Source organism: Caretta caretta, chromosome 6, assembly GCF_965140235.1.
Source record: "Caretta caretta isolate rCarCar2 chromosome 6, rCarCar1.hap1, whole genome shotgun sequence".
Classification (NCBI taxonomy): Eukaryota; Metazoa; Chordata; order Testudines; family Cheloniidae; genus Caretta; species Caretta caretta.
Window position 1 is genome coordinate 40,505,005 of NC_134211.1, and position 23,704 is coordinate 40,528,708.

The 23,704-nt window shown below is 37.1% G+C and overlaps 1 protein-coding gene across 4 annotated transcripts in view; it reads left to right on the top strand.

The window, feature by feature from the left end:
* The window catches only part of DCDC1 (doublecortin domain containing 1), a 418,164-nt gene that overhangs the window by 97,217 nt on the left and 297,243 nt on the right, over positions 1-23,704 (top strand). For all 4 annotated transcript variants that reach the window (XM_048854576.2, XM_048854579.2, XM_048854578.2 and 1 more), the window contains one exon: positions 12,627-12,793. In XM_048854576.2, the coding sequence (XP_048710533.2) occupies positions 12,627-12,793 (167 nt within the window). The remainder of the gene's footprint in view (positions 1-12,626; positions 12,794-23,704) is intronic.

Sequence of the window (23,704 nt, forward strand, 5' to 3'; positions counted from 1 at the left end):
CTCCTCAAAAGACTAGCATGGGTGTGGTCTCCCCCAGAGAGCGCTGCCGCTGCTGGAGAGGACTGGTGAATCCTTCTCACACAATAGTAGGCTTACAGGGAGAGTAGGTCATGGGTTTACCTAGTTCAGAAAACTATCAGACAAGCATCTGAACATTAGAGCCTTTGCCTGAATCAAAATTTTAAACCAGTGGAGGTTTCTTCAGTGCTAAAAATGTGTTAAGTCATTTATTAGGTAAAAAAGGAAGACAGCTCTTTTAAAATGCGGTCTGAAAAAAGCAGCTTCTTCCTCAGTCAAGATTACTTGCAGTAGCCTGCCAGAGAAGTCAGCACAAGTTGGGTATGAAACATTCAAGAAAATTAAAACTTTTACAGGGGTTAGCCTGCTATAAGTTTGTATTGTAGTTATTTTCAGTTAGAATAAATGTTAATCAAATAAGAGATCTGAACAATCTTAGATAGATAGTAGACTAAACATCTATGTACTGCATCATCATACATCTATTGCTGTATTTTAACATATATCTATATAATCACACACACTACATATATGCAATACACTCCACTCAACTTCATTTACTATAATGATGTGTGACAAATTTGGACAAGAGAGGGCTGTAAACAGATTGACACTTTAAAAATGAGAACAGATATTGTTAGATTCAGTTATGAATACAATACAAAACATCTTCCAACATTTTGATTTTAAATCTTTTTAATATCTTAACTTTTAAATGAGAATATAACTACTATAATAATTTTATATGTATTATTTTTGGTGCTTGAATTTTGTGCTTTAAAAGGTATGAGTTTAAGGCTGTTTTTTAACTTGGTTGTCTTTAACATTAACATCTTTTTAAGTACTACCGTGATATAAGTATTCACAAGAACAGGTAAAAAATTGTAAGTATGTAATTATAGTGATTCATTTATTCAAAGGTAAACTGGTACATGCTATGTTAAGTTAGGTAGCTTTTACTAATTGTTATAGAGCTACTGAAGCTGGTGATCATGTTTCACTTTAAATCGATATAAGTAATCAGGGATGGTTAGATGATACACAAAGTGTAGTGAGGCTTTTGTAACAATTAAAAATGGTGAGCCTTGTAGGAAGGTTGGTAAAGACACATTATCTTCCATGTTATCAGAAGATACTGTAACACGATTACTCTCTTGCAGGCCATTATAAGTTGTCACTTTTGGTTGCTGTTGGCTTTTATTTACAGTGGTCCCACGTGCTACTTGTTTGCAAAGTCACAAGTCATGTGATAGTGACTAGCAAAATGTGTCGCCATTGCACAGGAATGGACTGAGAAGCTAACTGCAGGCTTGTGTAGCTCTTTTTCTTTGCCTTGAGGCCTAATTCAATACAATAGAATTTTTAAAAAATAATGTGTTATAGTATTGAATACCTAACAAGCACTTCTTTGAGTTCAGGGTAGTTGGAATTACTTGATATTTTGATGGTATCAGCAATTACTGACATGAGAGGAGGGTTGAATATTTCAGTCCCAGACTATTTTTACTTTTATATAGCAAGTTATTTAAATACATTAATTTTGTACATTGACCTGTTATACCCTCTGCTGTTTTTTTTAAAAAAAGTGCAGGGTGGTGGAAGTCGAAAGAGGCATAAAGTGTATTGGAAAACTACCAAAATGTCCCCTGCAAATGGACCCTATTCAGAATCAGTAAGCGTATGATGAGTGAAGTGGTTTTGAATATCGCCTTTAGATTCCATGCTGTTACAAGGCCAGCCCCGAACATGGCAACTCTTATTTCTACACACAGTACCTCTTCACTCTCAATTTAACCCAAAAATCTGATGAACCCATTACTCCATACTTGATTTCATGGAACAAGGAGTAGATATAGTTACAAATGATCAATCACAAGCCGTGAACCAAAGCAGCAAGGCATTAACAATTCACACCATTTCGGTCCACTTGCTCAAGCAGAAGATGTGCCAGCATATTTAATGCACAGCTACTTCATTCAGTTTAAGAAAAGACATGACTCGTACTGCATTTTAGAAACTAAAGGTACTTCATAGTTTTCATGCCTACTAACTATTGAGTTTCAGAATGGAATGCACCCATATCTAAACAATTAACATAACCAGTTGTGCAGTAACAGTCCCAGAGAGACAAGTTCATAAATTATATTTTACTCAGTTTAAAATAAAGAATAACCTACAAACTGTTTTCCCCTAATAAAGCCAAGTTCTATCAGATTGTTTTGTACAAATCAACATCTTGTTCAGCAGTATGGTAACAGTGTAGACCCCACAGGCATATGCCGTCAATTTAATGGGATCACTGAAAAAGCAAAGCAGCTGTGAAAGATTGCTTTAAGTACAGCAATCGTGTGCTTGTCATTCTGTTCAATGGTGGAAAAATCCAAATTCGGATAGGCATCAGTATTTAAGAAAATGACTGCTAAAACATCTCTCATAAGTACCTTAGGGACAATAAGATTTGACATATAGCATGTAAACAAAAATACACAGCAGCTGTTAGATTAGTTTTGTTTGAGTAAAAATACAGTGACATAATTTAAACAACATAGCAAACTGTATGCTCTCCATCATTCAGTCTCCCTCTGCAGACCATGCTTTTGGATAGTGTATGCCAGTTGCTTTGGGACTCAGAGCTGTATAACTGTTACTAAAAATAGGGGGGAAATGCAGTCAAGCACATGTGTGCATTAGCACCAACTCAACTCAAACTGCGCGCGCACACACACACACACACACACACTCTGCAAAATATACTGTTCAGCTCCTTTGAGAAAGTCTTTGTTGGTATCTAAGGAGCTTCATGGTGAATTTTTCCTCTCCATATTTCAGTCATATTGAAAGCTTTTTGTCTAACAGTTTTAAAAAAAAATCTGATGATGAGATAATTCTTATTGTTCTGCTACCGTTACTTGTGGCAAAATTAAAAAATGATTGTAGTATTATACGATATACCCTAAAATAATATGCCCTGGAATACAGTACAGAATTAGGTCGATGTAAGGCAGCTAACCCTGTAAGTGTCTACAATAAAATGCAACTCCCACCATTGTAACTCGCCCACTATACCACCTTAATAGCTCCACCTCCACAGGAGGCGTGGTGCTTACGTCGATGTAGTTAGGTCGACGCAGCGTCAGTGTAGACACTGCGTTACTTACATTGACTGTTGCTGCCTTTCAGAGGCCATCCCACAATGCCCCACACTGACAGATAAATTGGTGCCAGTTCTCCTGGTGAAGACACGCACTACCGACACAAGGAGTGCAGTGTGGACATGCAAAAGCAGTTTAATTACTACAGTGACTGTAAGTTGACGTAAATTATGTTGACTCAACATTGTAGTATAGACTTGCCCTATCAGAAAAATCTGGCAATAATACTGAGATATCTACACTAATTGAGAACTCCTGGAGTTCTCAGTTCTTCAATTAGGGGGGGGAAAGTCCATTACCAGATGTCTGTTTCCCCATTCTCTGGCAAAACTGCTGTCTATTGTGTGTTGGTATCCTATTTTTTCCAGATTTCATCTTGTTCCATTACTCTATTTCATCATCATCTGCACTACCACCTCTTGCAGCATGTTTAAAAAAATACACCAAGAACAGAGAAATAAGCCGCTTTTGCCTCATATTAGTCACACTGGAAGGCTTTCACGTTACATTCCATGCGTTATGTTATTACCTTTATTGACTTTAAGTCCCTGGGTTTTAGAGGTAATATATTTTTAGTCTGTTTTCTTAGAATCAGTGCAAAAGTACTATCTTCTTCAAGAAGTTCACCTTCTGTCCAGATATGTCAAACCCATGAAAAAAATGCAGACATTGGGCTTGTTTTTGGCTTAATTGGCTTGTGAGTTGCTTCTTGGCTAGTTTTTGGCTTTTATCTTGTTGCTTGTTGCAGCTTGTTGCTTTTTTTAATCAGCTCCCGGCAAGCAAGGGCAAGAGGGGCAAGCCGGGGCAAGGGGGAGGAGAGAGTCAGGGGTGCTCATAGAGGGTTGGGGTTCTTAGGGATTGGCTTGTTTTGGCCTTGTTTTGAAATGGGATTAGCTTGATTTTTGGCTTATTGTGAAAGTTGGGGTGCTTGTTTACTGCGTGAAAGTTGGCAACTGTGCTTCTGTCATATGATATAACTCAACCCACCAGGTCAGTAAGGGACAGATTTTACTTCTAATATTTCTTAACACTTAAAAAAGTATTTAACCTAGTGACCTTAGTGAAGGAGCAAAACAATTTCTTCTTCTGTTCACTTTCTCCTTCCCCATGGCTGAAGATCTGGGGAGTAATATTGCCACATAGGTGAGGTACAGCAGCGGTGGAATGATTAGGAAAGAAAGTACATAGATATGTGCTAATGCTTTCTTCTTAAAGTTCTGCATATAGCATGCTTGGAAAAGTTGAAAGAGAGATGAAAGGGGAAAGGGATTTTATCAGTCCCTTTAAAAATCCTTTTCAACCTCCACACTGCATTTTTTACATAAATTATCTTCCTTCCCGTAAGCACTAATTTCCTTCTTGGTTCATTTCATTTTCTAAACACGATATTCCATTTGTCTCATTTTATCATTCACTCTCAAGCATTCAAAATATCTCACAGAGTGGCTCTAAATCTATGACACTTGTTCATCATGCCCACGTGTATCTGTACCTCCAAATTAGCTGATTCATATTGTTTCCCGGGGCTGGCCTTTGTCTTCCTTTACCAAGGTGAACACGTAGTCATTGAGTTTCATGATCCATAAAGAAAGATCGTACTTAAAGGTTAACCTTTGAACTGGGATTATTAGTGTTCTCTTGATTTTAATAAGTGCCCTGCTTCCAGTAGAGAGAATTCGGAATATTGAAGCAGGGCACTTATTAAAATCAAGAGAACAGATTAGATTAGATTGAATAGATTATACAGCACTTCAGAAAATGTTCTAAAATCTCTGGTAAATTTGCTTGAGTGCTCTGTTTGCTTCATTTTGCAGCCTGTGGTCTGCACAGAGCTCTTAATTCCATAGAAATGTATGAAAGTTCAATATTAATTTCTACTGCTCTTCAGGAGGTCAGTGGTTCAGACCTTCTTCTTCACTGTATTTTACATAATGCACCGAGGAGGATAGAAATCCTTAGAACTGTATCAAGAAGAAATAGTTTTCAGTGTGTGGCCACTCATCAAAGAATGTCTTATGGCCCTGTGTCTGGGTGTCTCAGACAACCAATTATAACAATGTCAGTTACCAGAACTGAGATCAACACAAATGACCGCACGGCACTTTAAGTGGGGGGAATGTTGTCTGGGCTTGCCAAAGGAAGGTATCAGTGCTTTATGGCGGTTGGGGTGGCATGGGAAGGAGGTCAGAAACTGCTTCAAAAAAAGTGGGTGGTGGTCAGTTTTGTGGTGCTGACTCGCCCACAGGGGATATAAGGTGCAGTAGGCTTTAAAGGTGCAAGCCTTACGTGTGGGAAGTCTTTTCTCCATGCAGCAGGCAAGGCAGCACCCACCCTCCCTCCCCTAGAGGTGTGAATATCAGGTTTGGTTAGGACCTGCTGTGGGCACTGCGTTAGTCGCTCCTTTTTACGGGGGCTGGGAAGCAATTTTCCGCTCACCACCATATTGGCTTCGGTGGAGTGAGTTTTTTTCGCCTTTCCCACAGTGGGTGTCAGGGTGGACCTTTTCTGGTGAGGAGAAAAGATGGTTAGGCTATATGTTGCAACTTATTTTGTAAGTGTGAGGCAGATGTCTAGTGCAGGTACTCCATAGGGAAGGCATCCAGTGACCAGATTGATGGCCTGATAAAGGACTTAAAAGGAGGTGCTGGTTAAAGGAACGGACCGGCGTGTGTGTGTTGGGGACTCCTATGATTGGTACGGCAAGGAGCCAATCCCCCTTTCTTATAGCCCACCTTAACCCTCTTACAAGGTGGGGGGGAATGGATGGTAAGTTCCAAGCCATGGGTTGGCTTGGGGAACTGGATGGAAAATGGGGGGCTGGTAGAAGCCCCACGTAGTTATTTGGATAAACTTGGAGTTGCATGCACTGTACACTTTTATCTGCTGGGTAGTCCCAGACATCAAATAATAAAATTTCAGCCTGATTAAATCCATATCAAGTGTCTCCTGTCCTCTTTTTGTATAGCTAGACAATGTATGTTATGTCACACCATTTTTGAAAGGATCTTTGACCAGTGATGAATTTTTCAGCTATAGAGCTAAGAATTCCTGATAGAACCTTCATAAACCAGAAGCTCAATAGCACCAATACTGATGAACCTAAAGAATTAAAAAAAAAAAAAAAAAGGAGTACTTGTGGCACCTTAGAGACTAACCAATTTATTTGAGCATAAGCTTTCGTGAGCTACAGCTCACTTCATTGGAGCTGTAGCTCACGAAAGCTTATGCTCAAATAAATTGGTTAGTCTCTAAGGTGCCACAAGTACTCCTTTTTGCGAATACAGACTAACACGGCTGTTACTCTGAAACCTAAAGAATTTTTATTTATTTGTTTGTTTTGATGTAGGTACAATCTTCTCCTGGCATATTCATATAGCACTTAATTGTTCCAAATTTCTTCCCCGCTTCCCATATAAACTATATTGCACAGAGATTTCTTTTTGTACTTTTATGGTTGCTCTTTTGTGCCTCTGGAACAGAGGGGTGGGCAGACTTTTTGGCCTGAGGGTTACATCGGGGTATGGAAATTGTATGGCAGGCCATGAATGCTCACAAAATTGGGGATACGGGTACAGGAGGGGGTGAGGGCTCCGGCTGGGGTGTGTGGCCAGACATGAGGAGTTCAGGGTGCAGGAGGGGGCTCTGGGTTGGGGTACAGTGGGGTGAGGGCTCTGGGATGGGGAAACAGACATCTGGTAATGGACTTTTTGGGGGGTGCAGGAGTGGGCTCCAGGCTGGGACTGAGGGGTTCGGAGGGCAGGAGGAGGATTAGGGCTGGGAATTCAGGGGAGGGGTGTGAGGGTTCCTCCTGGGGGAGCGGGCTCTGGGGTGGGGCCAGGGATGAGGAGTTTGGGATACAGGAGGATGCTCTGGGTTGGGACCAATGGGTTTGGAGGGCGGACGGGGAATGAGAGCTGGGGCAGGCTATTGGGGCATAGGATGGGGGTAAGGGCTCTGGCTGGGGGTAAGGGCTCTGGGTTGGGGCTGGGGAAGAGGGGCTTGGGATACAAGAGGGGGCTGTAGGCTGGGAATGAGGGATTTGGAGGGCTGGAGGGGGATCAGGGCTGGCAGGGGATTGGGTCACAGGACGGGGCTGAGAAGTGCAGGCTCAAGGCGGCGCTTACTGCAAGCAGCTCCCAGAAGCATGTCCCCGCTCCAGCTCCAAGGTGCGGCCAGGTGGCTTTGCGCACTGTTCTGTTTGCAGACGCCACCCCTGCAGCTCTCATTGGCTGGGAATCACGGCCAATGGGAGCTGAGGGGGCAGCGCCTGCAGGTGGGGTGGCATCTACAGCTGCCTGGCCACGCCTCCGTGTACTACGTAGGAGCCAGAGGGGGGTCGAGCTGGAAGGGGGTCATGCCCGCTGCTTCCTGGGAGCTGCATGGAGTTGGGCAAGCCCCCAACCCCACTCCCCGGCTGGAGCGCTGTATCAGGGCACTCCCAACCCTGCTCCTCAGCGGGAGTGGAGGGCTGGATAAAATGGTCTGACGGGCCAGATGTGGCCTGGGGGCCGTTATTTGCCCACCCCTGCTCTGGAATATTTTCTTTTATTTCAGTAGAGAAATAAATAAAGTTATTACTTTTAAAACATGGAAAAATACACACTTGTATAAGGCTGAAAATCTAGAGAGAAAATAGTTAAAAAGTCAATCTTGGCCAGTTTGTAGTGTTGTTATAGCCATGTTGATCCCAGGATATTAGAGAGAGAAGATGGATGAGGTAATATCTTGTACTGGATCAACTTCTGTTGGTGAAAGAGACAAGCTTTCGAGGTACACAGACCTGAAGAAGAGCTCCATGTTGCTGAAAAGCTTGTCTCTTTTGCCAACAGAATCTTGGCAAGGAATATCTGGTCACAGATGTTTATGAAAATGAGTAATACAATTAGTACAGTATGTACTGTGTTTTTTATTTTGATATGAAATTATTGGGCCAGATCCTCAACTTGAGTAAATTGCTGTATCTCCATTGAAGCCAATAGAGCTTTGATAGTTTACGTGCTGATGATCTACCCTGTTTTGTTTTAGTATGCCCCTAATTTTCCAATTCTGTTGCACTACAGATTTTACATTGATGATATACTATTTCATTGTAGAAGTTGTCCAGGGGGGAGCGGACATTCTTGACGCATTGGAAAAGAACAGTGGAGGATTTTTGTTTTCAGGAAGGTGAAGAAGGTGTTTTCAGAATTTGGTATCCAAGAGTCAGGTGTTACCTTGGTACTGGGGGCTTCCTCATTCCAGCAATTCTTGATAGCTGCCAGCTACCCTACTACTGTCCCCTCAGTATCTACTACTACCTTCAATAGTGATGCATAAGCACATTAGTGCTATATTTCTTTTAAAGTTGTCAGCAGTGAAATAGTTAATATTTATAATGTTGTAATTAGCCTTCAGAGTTAACATCTAGTTTCAGTACACGGGGCATTTCACACACTTCTCTTACAGTTTGTCTGTTTGCGGACTCAGAAAAACAACATGGCATCAGTTTACATTCAGTTCAGATTTGGAATTTTTTTCTTTGTAACCACAGGACTGAAAGCATTGTGTGAAATTCTGGTCCTTTGAAGTCAATTTCAGAATTTCAGTGGGGCCAAGATTTAATCCTTAATGTTTATAAATGAAAGCTTAGATTTTACCACACAATTCTGTGACAAATTCCACAGCAGCAGGAAAACACTTGTTTTATAAACTAAAAATTTAAATCTGCAGATATGTTATTACTTTTCAAAAATGCAATTTACTATAAACATGCTGTTGTTTCAAGTACTCTTTTCGGCCATGTAGTAGCACCTCCTCCCCTTGGTCTATTATGCCACACTGCAACTGTGGCTCTACCTCTGTTTCCTTCTTATTTCCAACAACACTCCTACCTTCCCTCAGGGAGGCCCTGTAAAGTGTCAGTCTCTAATCCAAACAACATAAAATAATTTTCCACTCCTCCTGGGCTACCCTTCTGCCCCACTCACTCATACAGTGCTCACCCTCCAGACTTTCTCCCTACAGGCCTTGTTCCTGCCAGAGCTGCTGATCCTCAGGGCTTCTTCCCTGGTGCCCTTCCCCTAGTCTTATTCCAAGTCTATCTCCAAGCCATTTCCTGGGGAGGGGGGGGGGCGGGGGTGTTGGCCTTTTCCTGGAGTAGCCACATGAGCCGCCTCCTCTCATGCTGCCCTTTCCCTTCCAGACCAATCACATGAGACAGCCTCCCTTCTGTAGCTCCCCTCCCCAACTGAGTTCTTCCAGCCCTTTATTGAAATCACCCAACTCTTCCCCTATTGAGTCTGATAACTGAATTGAGCCACCTGGTTCCCAGCAAATCAGTATTAGCTGGTGCGGTGACTGATCTGTCATAGGCGAGGATAAGCCCAGCTATTTTTAACAGCCGGCCAGCCAGCCAGCCTGTCACAGGCTATATCTCTTTTTATCAAACAGGGTCATATGACCCTGTTTCTTCAGAAATTCTGGGAAATTCTTGATTCTCTGGGAACATCTAATTTTTTATTTTTAGTTTTATTGAATTTTCACATTGGCTTTACATATTTATTTAAATTATTTGTATTACCTCTGAGGTGTCTGGCAGCTAAATGTCAAGGAAATATATCCTACATTTTATACCATATATAGAATAATTTAAAAATTTTTAAATACATTAATCCATAAGGTCTGAATTCAGGAAAGCACTTAATGTACATGTTCCACTTTAAGCATGTGCTTAGGCACTGTCCTAAGTAAGAATGCTGTTCTGCATTTGGACCCAAATATGTTGCTTTTATCAGTCACCCCTTTGATGAAATGCCTGACATAAAATCATATTATTATTATTTTATTTATTATTATTGCTTGTTGTGCCACTCAGAATGTTCTAGGAACTGTACAAACACAAAATAAGACATGAGCCCTACCTCAAAGTACTTACACTCTAAAAAACCAAAAAAGACAAAACTGATAGAGAGATTGAGGACAGGGGAAATGGGAACAACAAACAAGTGAAGTAGTGAATGACCACATCCTGATAAAGCAAATGTGTTTATATATAAATCATCATCTCCATGTGAGAAGGGCCAGCTTCTGTCAGTGTCTTGGCTTAAGTAAGTATCTGCCAGCCACCATAAGTCAAGTATGTGTGTGTATAATTATAACAGTATTATCCTTTAAGATGATCACTAGTTTTAAATGCAAGGACTGTGGACATAGGCTCTTCCCCACAGCATCAAGTTCAACTCTCTTGGGTGAAATCTTGCCCCATTTAGGTCAAAGGGAATATTGCCATTGATTTCAGTAGAGTCAGGATGCTCTTTTTAATGCCTTTATGGTCCTGCAGATTTTTTCCCGTCTCTACTTTGCCTCAATTATCTTATAACATTGCCTCCCATTCTCTTGTCTTTGTCATTGATTCCAGTTTACACACGCACAATGTGTGTATTATTTTTTAAATTAATAACTTTACATTTAAATATTAGATTTTCTAAATTACCTTATGAGCCTGATGTTATAGGTCCTGGTTAAGCAAGGTGCTTAAGTATGTGCTTAACTTTAAGCCCATGAGTAGTCCCACTGATTTAAATGAAACTACTCATGCATTTTAATTTATGCATGTGCTAATCTACCTTGCTGAATGGGGGCCATAGTTTCTTGTAGACATGATAGCAGAACTGGAACTTCAGGAGAGGTTTCATTAAGGAGATTGTAGTGGCCTTGCAGACCAGCTTGGGACATTATGAGGCATGGAAGTAGTAGGTCCAGAGATATTTGTTGAAGAAGCAGTCAAACAGTATTTTGAGGCTTGTGGTGTTGGAGAATGGAGAATTCCATGAATAGAGGATGCCTAAGATTAGTGACCGGATGATAAGACAATACTGTGATACTGTTTTAAGTCATATGACTTTGTCTCAGCCATGTGGCTTGTTTGGCAGTCTAAGAGTATCATAAAAATATATGTTTTCTTTTAAAGTAACATACTCTGTAAAAAAAAATAAACAAAATTCTATGGCTTTCTATTTTTGCCCACACGATGTGCTGAGTACACTTAAAAATACATTTATTTTAGCAAAAGTAAATATCTAATCTACCATATGCTCATCTAATTATTGTTCTCTGCATCTAGTGTTAACTTAAGTCTGTGTGTTGTGTCCCTACATTTACTTTAAAGTGACCAACTATGTGGGAACTGTCTTCTGATAGTTTCTTTACTAAAGGCTCAGTTCAGCCAAAAATGATCACCAAAGAGGCTCTGCACGGTTTTGCAGTTAAGTTGAACAGCTTTTGAGTCCAATTGTGAGTCAATTTACAGAATGTCATACTAGCCTCCTGGTCTGCGTAAAATATGTGAAGTATCCAGTGATATGTACTCATTGTCTTTGTTGACTATGCATGCAGCCCTTCCTTAGTATTCAACTGCCTGTGAGGTTACTACAGACATATAAATATGTCACATATATATGCACAATGTGGTCTTGAAATGACCACATACTGACTAGAGCTAAAACTAAGTATTTCCTTTTATTTGCATGTGTTCACAAGTGTGCTTTATATTTGTATTTATTTATTTGTCAATTTTCTTCCACAACCTAGAAAGAGCAGAAATGTCTTTTATATTTTATATCCCTAAATAGTCAAGTGCCATGTTAGTTTACTATATATTTAAGAAAGGTCTCTGTTGTTTACACAGTTCAGTAAAATCCAAAATATCTGTCAAATGCATGTGTCTAAATAAAGCCTGCAGCCAAAATGTGCTTGCCTTGTTTGTCACATATATTGGCATAAGGTCTCTGAAAATAGAATGCATTAAACCTTTTAGAATGGTTTTGCATTCCAAAAATAGCAAGAAAAATCTTGTAGAGTTATTGCCATGAGTCCATTTGTATATATCTTTTCATTTGATTTTTCCCCTCATTTTTTAAACAGCCACACTGAGCAGTTTTTTGTTTTGTTTTGTTTTTTTGTTTAAAGTTGGTTGCTTAAGCAGTGGCAATGAAAAGGTTATTGTAAAATTGCTTATGAGCGTGTTGATTATATTTTATGAATAACATGAGGTATAATATGTTAGGTATATATAAGCTCCTCAACAGGGAACTATATATAGAAACAACATGGATCTTACAATTTTATCAGGACAATGCAAGTAGATTTCAGCAAGGTTGGTTCCAACTCATCTGTGATAAATGAGAAGATAAGGCAATCAGTGCACACCATGACACTCTGTACAGCTAGTTAGGCACACTTCAGAACTATTCAGGTGTGCTCACAAAGCTTGTGAGTCTTACATGGGGGGGGTGTCTCAATATAAATACATCCTTCATGGTGGCCACTAGTAATGCAGGAGTTGCTTTTCCAAGACTTAACCCAGGTCAGATATAAATAATAGATGTTAAGAGTTAGTTCTGATGTTGGGGCTGCATTTCAGGCTGTGTATTTTCAGTTGGGTCAAAAGAATATATTTTCCCTTTTTTTCTTGTATAGTTCCTCTGCTTGACAAATGCCTGCAAAATTCCATCACACCTTTGCGTGGACCTGTTTGGGTCTCTAAGGGAGAAGGTTTCAGCCCCTCAGGAGCAAAGATGTATATCCATGGAGTTCTTTTGGCCTTACACCAACGATTAAAGTCTGCAAAAAACTATTGCAAACAGGTGAGTTTGTCCCACTCTTTAAAAGTCTGCTTCTTTTTTTGTTTTGTTTTCATTTTAAAATGTACTAGTTGTGTAAAGGCAATGATTGGCATTGTGTCATAAAGAAGTGTGACAAGTATTGCATGAGCTCCAGTACCCGTTAGGGAAATGCTTCTCCTATAATCTCAAAGCCAACAATAATGGAGCTAATTGTATCTGTCTTTTGGTGTGGGATGTCATATGTCTCCTCTTTTCTTGCTGCACACTGTGCATAGCTGAGACATTCCTTATGTGGAAATCCTATAAAGGCAGTCATTTTGCATAGGAAAATTAAAAGCTTGTTCTGCACATTGAATATTAAAAATTGTATCGTATTTTTTCACACAAGGCTAATCAAAATAAAGGCCATAGTTGAAATATTTTTGAGTAAAAAATAGCTAAACATAACTGGAGTTACATTCTCAAAAATAAAATGAACTTGCTATCTTTAGGATAGACAATAGGCTTTTATTGACAATTCATGCACAGTTAAATAAATATATCAGAAATACATTTTTATTTGCATAAGTAACAGCAGATTATAGGATGTATTACTTGATTTGTTATAGTTTGACTACGAGACCTAGTTAGTACGTTTGCTTTATCTGCATATTTATATACTTGTTATATACTATATGCAGATATATTTATGACTTTTTAGTCTAAAGGTATTGTATTTTAATTAACTTGAATAAAAAATAGAATTTCTAGGCTTGTTAAGAATAACTAAGTCTGACATCTTTTGATTTATAAATATGAAAGTAATCAAATTTTTAAAAGTTAGTTGAATGATTTATGAAAATAGCAAGTATGCAGATTTGCCAGGAAAAGTAATAATTATACATTAAACCGCCATCTAGGAAACTCGGATTCAAAAGTGATCAGAGGCCCCAGAGTTAAGAATGAATGCATCAACCAGATTATACTATCAGTCTGTGTGGGAAGGGGGAGGGGAGGTGGAAATGGGGTGTCAGTCTCACTGTTTATACAGCACCTCCTGCTGTCAGATCCATAAGGAGAAATGAGCATTGACTTTGGAAGAGACTGTTCCTATGTTGAGCTAATGGTGGTCAACAACAAGAAATCAAGAAAATAGAAACAGGCAGAAAGGCTAAACATCGGCTTGTTTCATGACTCATTTTAGCAGCACAGTAAAAAAAAAATACAATGATCATGTTTAAATTTTCTATTGATGTTTCTCACGTATAAGACAATGCTGGCTCTCATGAATGGTACAGAAAAGCAAAATATTACAGTACAGTGTCCTAACTGATAAGAAAATAATCACTGAATCTTTTTCAAAAATACACATGAAAATCTATCAAATATGATTCATTAAAATATTTAACAGTTATGTTAATCTGCAAAATAAATTAACGCTCCACAAATGGTCAGCATTTTGGGGGGGGACTGAATCACAAAGTGGCCTATAATAAAAACGATGTGAAAGACTTTTGTCGGTTGCTTTTTGTGCTCCTATAAAGAAAATATAATAAATTTCCAGTAATTTAACTTAGATTAATCGTTTCTCTGGTGTTGCCCAAAAGTATGGGTTTGAAAAGGGAGTTTAAATAGCAGAAAAATAACACTTTTATTAAAGTTTGAAACCACCTTTGAAAACAAATTCACCTAGATTCAGAAAGAACATTTGGACATGTGTTCATATTATCAAATGCCTGGGGGAGATATATATATATAATATAAGATTCATATAATATAAGGTTACAATTAGGAGTATAAATATGCCAGTTGTTAGTTCACAAAAATTCTGTAATAGCAGAAGATTATTTTTATAGGCATTTTAAAATAGTGTTTTAAGTATTAAAAGTAAAACAAGAAAGTTAAGTATTTTGGAAATATTCCAATAATGTTAAGAAACATTAAGTTAATGTAAGACTTTCAAAAGTAAATAGTTTGTGGTATCTGGTATTATAGCAGCATAAACAAAAATAAAAAAGATAGCAGAAATGCATTTTTATTTTTTTTCCCTTTAATTTTACCAATCATTTTCAAGGTGAAATTTTATTAGCATTGAACATAGTTGAAATCATATGCAGAGTACTGTGAGTATTAAAGAATACAGCATATTATTTTGAAATATCAGTTTGTTTGTGGCTACGTTTACATATGTTGTCCATAATTTATAAATAAGTTAAAAATTTAAAAAGATGTAGATTATAATATAAATAAGCAAGGTTAAAATACATAGTAATATAAAGCTAGGAAATTGAGTCATGTATGTATCCCTTCAATTTTAGCTGCTTTACTTCACCCTACCTCATTGTCAAGGAATGACATTTGAAAACTATCAACTCTTCTAAAAAAGGAATGCAGGGGGCACAGCCCTCACTTCTTCATCCTGTTGTGTCTAGGCAGACTAGCAGTACAACTCTATGATGTGAAACATGTTCAGTTTTCAAATCACTGTATATCTAGACATTACTTGACAATCTTAACTGAATTTTCTATTTCTCTCTGTTATTTTGAGATTTGTGTTATATTTGTGTTTTATGCTATCTTTTATTTAAATAAATAAAGAACAAATGAAGAAAAATTATGGAAAACCCCTTTGATCTGGTAATACTCTGCTGGGACAACCTGCTTTGTTGAAATAATGAGATTAAATAGCTCTTGGAAGTATTAGTAGCTCAATAGCAATTATAATTCTGAGCCACTTTTACTAAAACTTAAGTAGTTTTAAATTTCAATTTCAATCAACGTGTATTGTTATGCACCTACTGGATTACAAATAGTACACATTGGTTGACCCAAAAGGCTGCACAGTGGACTGCCTATTATCAGCTAGTTGCTTCCTGCCCTATAGTATGTCGTTAAAATTCTCAGTCCACAGGTCAAAAGGAGAAACTCCTATCATTCTGCTGTGCCCCCTGTATCACCTTTACGAGGAGATTTGATAGACTTTGAGTGCCATTCCTTAAGAATGATGTAGGGTGCAGTAAAGCAGTTAAAACCAAGGGGATATTTGAATCCATTTCCTAGCTTTATATTAGTTATGTATCTTAACCTTGCTTATTTACTATATTATAATCAGGTAGAACTAAGAGGATACTTGTGGCTGGAGAAGGGTTCAAATGTCTCTTTGAACTCAGGAGAAAAGAAAATAACACATCTGTACATCACAATAGCTTGTCGTTTATGTTTTTCCTTTGTGTAGAGTCCCGAGTATTGTAGTTGTATTAAGTTGTAATGTCCTGTGGACTCCAGTAAAATCTTGAAATTTTATCAACCTCAGAGGACGTGATTTCAAAATACACAACTTTCTGGATAAAAAATAAATACAATAACTATCCAGCACTACAGACAGCATTATTCTGTAATTAATTTTCACATGATGGAGTTGTAACTATACTGATATGTGACTTTAAAAATGCTCTTCCAGTTTGTCAAAAATCCTGAGATACTTAAATAGACCTAGCATTTAACATTTGTGTATTATATATGTAATATATATTTGTGTGTGTTTATGTGTGTGTCTGTATATGTTTTCAAATATCATGCATGGCTCCTGTAGCTTGTATTTAAAACATATATGTTCTTAAAACAGAGACCTCTCCAAAATGAAATTGTTCAGAGCTATGCAAGAGCTTAAATTCATTAATAACAATAAGAATCATATAAACATGTTAGTATGAAATGTAGGTAACACTTTCAACCATGGGGGCTGTACCATCTCATTAGCATTCTTGATATGTAGTTGTACTGTTGGTGGGGGTGTTGAAGCAGGAATGCCATTGTGCTGGGTTCCAGTGTTTGGGGACAAACACTGCTGTGGAGGGAACGTGTGAAAAGGCCATAGTACTGTCAGTGAATGAGGAAGGCTGTGCTTTCTGTATGCTTCAAGCAGGGAAGCTGTCATTCACAGGCCTAGCACAGCTAAACAGAGGCCAAAACAGAAGACTGAAATACCTTTTAAAATGATATTAATGATTTTTAAACATTTTCTTCATTGACAATCACACAATAAATCATCTATTGCTCTGTCAGTAAACAAACACAAAATATATTATGACAGAGAAACTGAAAAATAAGCTGAAGTGATGCCAAAATATGAGATTCATGACACTCCATTTGAAAATCACTAGTTGACCTAAAAAGCCCCAAAAGTATTGATGAGCATGTTTTATAACTTTGTGAGATTCTAGAAAAATACTATTATAATATTTTATTCAGAAACTCACCTACAGTGCTGTATATTTCTATCATATGCTTAAAAAACTGTTAACAAAACTGTGCTGAGGTTTTTTAATGTAGGTATGGGGCAGCAGCGGGGTGTGTGGGGGGATTATTTATGCTGTGTCGTTCCTAAACTCATTCTCTCAGAAATTAGAGTGATAGAAATTAGTTATGTAAACCAATGCAAATTATGTTGCATTTAAAGTAATGAGTTCTTGTATGCAAAATACTGAAGGAAAAACAAGAGAGACTAAAAGAATAGAATGATCTTACCACCCACCATTTTAAATATGCTAATATTGACAAGTGCTGCTATGGTTAAGAGTCTGTGAGCCTTTCTATAATACATCAGTGCTGGTATATAAATTATTAGTCCAGATGTAATTTTTTAGTATTTTATCTAATCAGATTTACAATTTTTGATTCTGAGCTGCACTAACAGTCCCCATAATTCTTGTAGTTTCAACCACTTTGTTGTATAGAGCTATAAAACAGTACTAAATTTAACCAAAAATATTGCAACTATACAAAGAGAATTAACACTACATTTTAATTTAAAAAAAAACATTTAATTTGAAACTACTTACTTAGATATTGGAGCCTGAAGTTCTCTATTGTGCATGCATTCTAGCTACCTTTCATAACTCTCCATGATTATATTCAGTAATAGACATACATAGTATGACTACTAGACAAGTTTTCACTGACTTCAGTGTGGCTTTGTATCCTAAGATATTGGTTGCAGTGGCTTTAATTACTTCATAACGGATCCACAGGACCAGGACTTTTCCATTATAAATGTCACATAAACCAGCTGTTATGGGGAAATCTTTTTCCTGGGATTTTTTGTTGGAGGAAACTGATGCATTAATATACTCTTTTGTTTACTATTTTTTGTATAATCCACGTATTTTGCATATAATTTTATACACACATCACCACACAATTCTGTCAAAAGTTTACACTTTAAAATATACTCTACACTTCAGTGCTATTTAAAAAAAAATTACATTGCATCCTGGCCTAAGGTTGGCATTATAGTAACTTAGATACTATTAAAAGAATAGTAACTATTCCACTGAAATGATTAACAGTTGATTTCCATTCAAAAGGTCACCAAATCCAGTACAATAGTAGTAGATTTTTGTGGCATTTTAAAAATAATATTCTTAACATAAATTTAAATGTCAAAAACTGTATTTAAATAATGTAAAAATGATTTTCTTAAACAAAAATGTTCTGTCTTTGCTGTACACCCTGCTTGCCTAATTGTATACAGCACTGACTCATATCATTGCAGTGGTGTTAAGTATTTTTATTTCATTATCTCTATGTCATATATAAAAAAAATAGGTCTCCCGTCCATTTGACCTACATAGGGGCCATTCATGTAATGCTCCTCTGTTAAAAGTAAACTTTTTTTGTTGAACAGCAATATATCATACTATGGCTGTAATATTTCAGCATAGTTTCTTATTAAAATAATATAAGAATAACATTTCAGTAATTTTGAAATTGAAAAAGAAAATTAGTATCTTGATAGTTTTGATAAGTGATTCTTCAGATGTTGAGTTGTTTATAGATTTGAGTGATGATTGAAATTTTTCCCCACAACCAAGCTGCATTCTAGTTACTAGAAGTATTTTAAGAACCTTAAAGTTGTGTCTTCTTCTAAGTGTCATGCCTTGAGCAGGCCTAACATCAGTTAAATGAAGTGAAAATTGCATTCTTGTCTTGATAGAGATGAAAATGGATTTCTGGTCATGAAATAGATGTAGTTGTCACTTTTTTAAAAAGGTGTCAGCAGTTTGCTTCAGCAAGTAAGGTGCCAATTCAGTATGACAGTAAACTTGTGATCTGAGCAATCAATAAAATGCTTCAATAACTTCTGCTTCATTACACTTATAATAAGAGGCTATAGATCTGTGGCACATAAAATGTTGATAAAGAGGATATGTAGGGACTGGCTGTGACATTTTGTCTTACAAGTACAGTAAGTGCAATGTTGCCATCTAGAGTTTGTGCATAGGTAATTATTCCAAAAGGAAAAGCTGCAGAGATGAAATAAGCATTGATATTGAAAGCTCTGTTTATTTTCCATCAGTTAGTGGTATGTGTGCTCGTATGGTTAGGTCAGGGGAATATAAGATACTACTGCCTTTTTTCCTTTAAATAATTTATAATATGTGAAATATTTTTCTCAAGTAGCATTTTAATAGACTTAAAACAATATACATTTAAAGTAACTTTTGCTATTACAAGCTACTTTAAAATATTTATAACACTACAATTATTTGATTTGATTCCTGTAAGGAGGGAAAACCAATGCTCTGTAATAACAATAAATTCATACTGTGATGTTTCAGATCTGGACCAAGGATTATCTTTTAATTTACCTATTATGAAAACATAAATAGTTTATTTTGATTTTTCATAACTTATACATTTTTAGAAAATTGTCTCTGTGAAGTTATATTGTGGAAAAATTATTTTTAATATATTTTACTGGATTTTTTTCCTTTTTAAAATGAGTGTTGACTCTTAGTTGATGCAACATATTATAGAAAATGAGAGACTATTTTCTATTATGTTTAGGATCATTAAAGCCAAATTTAGATCTGAAAAGGGTTTCATTCTCCATGGATATTTTAGGAAACCATACCTTTTTCATAAATGTATTTTTAAAGCCCTGTGATCAATGTTTGTGCCCAGTGAACATGGATTTTGATGATTTTATGAAGTTTAGAAGCCTAAAAATGATTTCACTGAGTTCAGAGACAAAACAAAAAAACAAAACACCCAAGTGACTGAGATTACTGAGAATTTGGGTAGTGAGAATTTCTTTATATTGAATAGGCTAATTTCAGGCAGAGCATGTATAACAGGAGGAGGTCTCATTAAGGGATTTCCCTTATTACTTGCAGTGGTGTTGTAGCCGTGTCTGTCCCAGGATATTAGAGGGACAAGGTGAGTGAGGTACTATATTCTATTGGACCATCTTCCCTTATTACAGTTCATATACCTTGTGAAATTCAGGAGGGGACTGTAGCAATACCACTGGATAGGTGTGGGATTTAAAACCAGCTCTTATATTGACCCTCAGAGCCCTATAGTGGCTAAGAAGACTGTAGTGGTCATGCCTCTTGCTCCTCCTGCCCTACAATAGTTCCCAACCACCTCCCTGAAATTATCTCCTAAGTTTTTTTCCATTGTTAATTATTTTTATATGAGTAATGGTTGATAAGTGAGTTCAAGTGTCTATGTGAAAATGTGGGTAAGGAGCTAGGTGCGCATAGTCCTAGTCATTTCTGAATTGCTTTTTGCCAAGAACTCTAGATAATACTATTGCTTTGTTTTTTCCATCCTGGTATCCACACATGATGGCAACATTTAGGCCTCCTTGCCAGACATGTAGTTCATGGTAGAGATTTAGATAAATTAGTCAAAATTTAGGCTATCAATAGGGAAGGAAGGGGTTGTGACCTCTTAAATCCAGTACAGATGGGAGATGGCAATTATTGTATTCAGCCATTAAAAACTGATGTAGTGGGCCACTCTCATTTGGGTATGCATCACTGGTGACTTCTTGAAAATTTTAATTCATAATTTGTAATATACTGGGGTTCCCCCTCCTCAGTCAAATAAATCCAAATTGGACTGTAGGATTGTTTGGTAACAGTTATAGGAGGAAAGGGGGTGTGCCACTTCCCATTAAGTTTCCAGTCCTGCAGTTGGATTGGAGCAGGCATACCCCTGCACCTGTTTGAAATCAGTGTGTCTCTGCATGTGTCTCTGCACAGGTGCAGGTGCATGGATCTGGTTGTAGGATCCAGGACTTTAGCTTGCAAGGCTACCTGTCTGCAGGCATTAGCTGACAGATTTATGTTCAACAATTTTGGGGGCGGAGGGTTGCCAGTCTTGATAAATTTTTCTTGTGTCATTCTCTCTCCCATATCCATGGCAATGATGTGATGAACAAATAATCAGAAATAGTTACTTCTAGATGGGTTATAGTAACTTGAAATAGAATGTACACAATACATATATCATATACCACCCTGTGAATACAGTACACAGTATTCTCAACTCAAAGTATTCAAAACTCATGAGTTAAACCCCCAAAATAATGATTTTTTCCCCAAACAATATATTTTTGGTTCTTTTTATTTGCTTTCTGGGCCTTGAGCCTTTAGGATTCATGTATTGAAGCTTTTCTCCATAATCACAAAGGACAGAAACTATTTTCTTTTTAAATGACAGCCAAAATTCTCAAGTGAACACATGACTCCAGGAGCTAGGACTTTAAGGAAACATACTAAATATCACAAGACTTACAATAAAATTTTGAAAGTTGTCAACATGGTAATATACTTAAGCTTGGAATAAGAGAAATAATTAAGAGAAATAAATTAAATTACTCTTTTGCTGAAGGAGAAGAGGGTGTCATCCTTACTTTCTTGCAAATTTATATTGTTTTGCACTAATATGATTGCACTGGGATTAGTTGTAGATATATATTAAAATCATGCATGGAGAGAATTACATGTGTGATTTCCTCCTATGCATGTTGATGCAACTATTTTTACAATGTGTAGCCCACGCACTGAATACATGTAGCATTAACATAGTTCCTTTACTGTGAGCTAAACTAAATTCTGCACAAGTCTTCAGTCTGCTCTGCAGGTTAATCATTTCACTTGCACTTATTTAAAATCTTTAAGATAAAACAGTTTAGAACTTTTTCATTATATCGTAAAGAAATTATTGCATTTTATAACTTTGAAAGTAATTACAGAATTCTACTGCTAAAGGGAGTGAAAGTAGGTTTGACACATTTTCTTTAAATTACTCAACCACCTACAGCTATTATTGCCTTTGACTCTTTTGAAATGAGAATAAATTTAATAGTTACAACAGCAAAGTGAAAGAGTGTGTTTGATAGATTCCCTGAACAGTTTCAACACCCACAGGTATTATTTGTAAGAAAACAATCATGCAGAGTCTTCAGCTGGTTAGAGAGGGCACAGCATTCCATCTTCACCTGACATCCTATCTGTTCTCTCAACATCCTGTGCCCCCTGCCTACCACCCACTCCTCCCAAAACAATGCTCACTGAGAGAGGTTTATGTGAATGGACAAGAATATGAATGTTTTTTAAAGAAAATGAACAGCATAGAAGGTATATTGTCAAGAGGATGAGAAAAAGAAAAACTGTCTTTTGGATTGATTAGTATTTTTCACTTTCTGTTCTAATTAATCAGTGTTATCCTTGAATTGCAAGAACTACTCAATTTTAATTATTCACAGGTCTGAAAACTGGTTGATGACAGGAAGTAAAGAGCCAAAAGGCTATTTTAAAGATCTTTATTACTCTCTTCTCCCTTTTTTGGTCTGTTCACCACATAACATCATTATGGTTATTTTTAAGAAACATATTTAGGCCAAAAAGAAAAGGAGTACTTGTGGCACCTTAGAGACTAACAAATTTATTTGAGCATAAGCTTTCGTGAGCTACAGCTCACTTCATCAGATAAAGTTGTTAGTCTCTAAGGTGCCACAAGTACTCCTTTTCTTTTTGCGAATACAGACTAACACAGCTGCTACTCTGAAACCTGTCATTATATTTAGGCCAGAATTTTCAGGCATGGGTCAATAAACTTAAGACATTCAAATTTAAAAATTTCAAACTTGAATATAGTAAAATGAAATACTGTGAACCGTGATTTTCTTAATGGTTCTTGTTTGATAATATAGAACTTTATTTACCTAAATTATTTTTACTTATTATTTAGTATTGTATTCTGGTAGTCCCTAAAGGCCTCAAATCAGGGGTTGGGGCCACTTGTGCTAGACACTGTGTACAGTTATAATAAAAAAAAATCAAACCTTAGTTTTCTTTATCTAGAACAGCCGTTGCATTTGAAAACAAGCTTTGCTGTTTTGGTGTTTTCAGCCAAAGGTTTCTCTTATATCCTTAGTTGTGCTTTTATCTTGGATTTTTTTCAAAAATATGGCTCTTTATTTTACTTTTCAAAGTTGCTCTCCTTCCTCCTTGAATTTGGTGTGTATCTTGTAAAACACTCCTGGTGTGCAAAGGGAATTGTTCAGGTCCAGTATTAGCCAGAGAAAATTAAGAGTAGGAAACAATTCTCTCAAATGAGCCATCTACAGACAGTCTCTTAAAAATAATTCTAATTCAAACTTTCAGTAAAAAATGGGTATGTAAATCAAAGCTCAATCTACGCAGCAGATCATTGTAAGTTTCAGTGATTTCTGAAGAATTACAAGCCATTGGAACAGGCAGTCCTTATTGAGCTAGCCACCACACTTTTCTCTTAATAAGCATGCCGGGTCATTGCAGGATAGTGCTAAATCATCTGGGAGAATTGCAGCCCTTTTGCAAGCTACATAAATCTACTGGTGTTCTGTCCTTGATGTCTAAACCACTGTCCATCATGTACTAGAAGTCTGCTGCCTCTTGGTACCAATGCTGCATGACTGGTCAAAGCTACCTCCACTCCAACTCAATCTTATATGAAAATGGTTGATGGCATATCTGTGCCACATGTGTTGAGAATGATCAGGTCTTACCCTGCTGATGTCAACTGTTCCTTCCCATTCCATCATGTGTGCAGTTTGGGAAGTGAATCACCTGACTGACTTTCCCTGAAACCCATCTTATTTCTAATAAATTACTC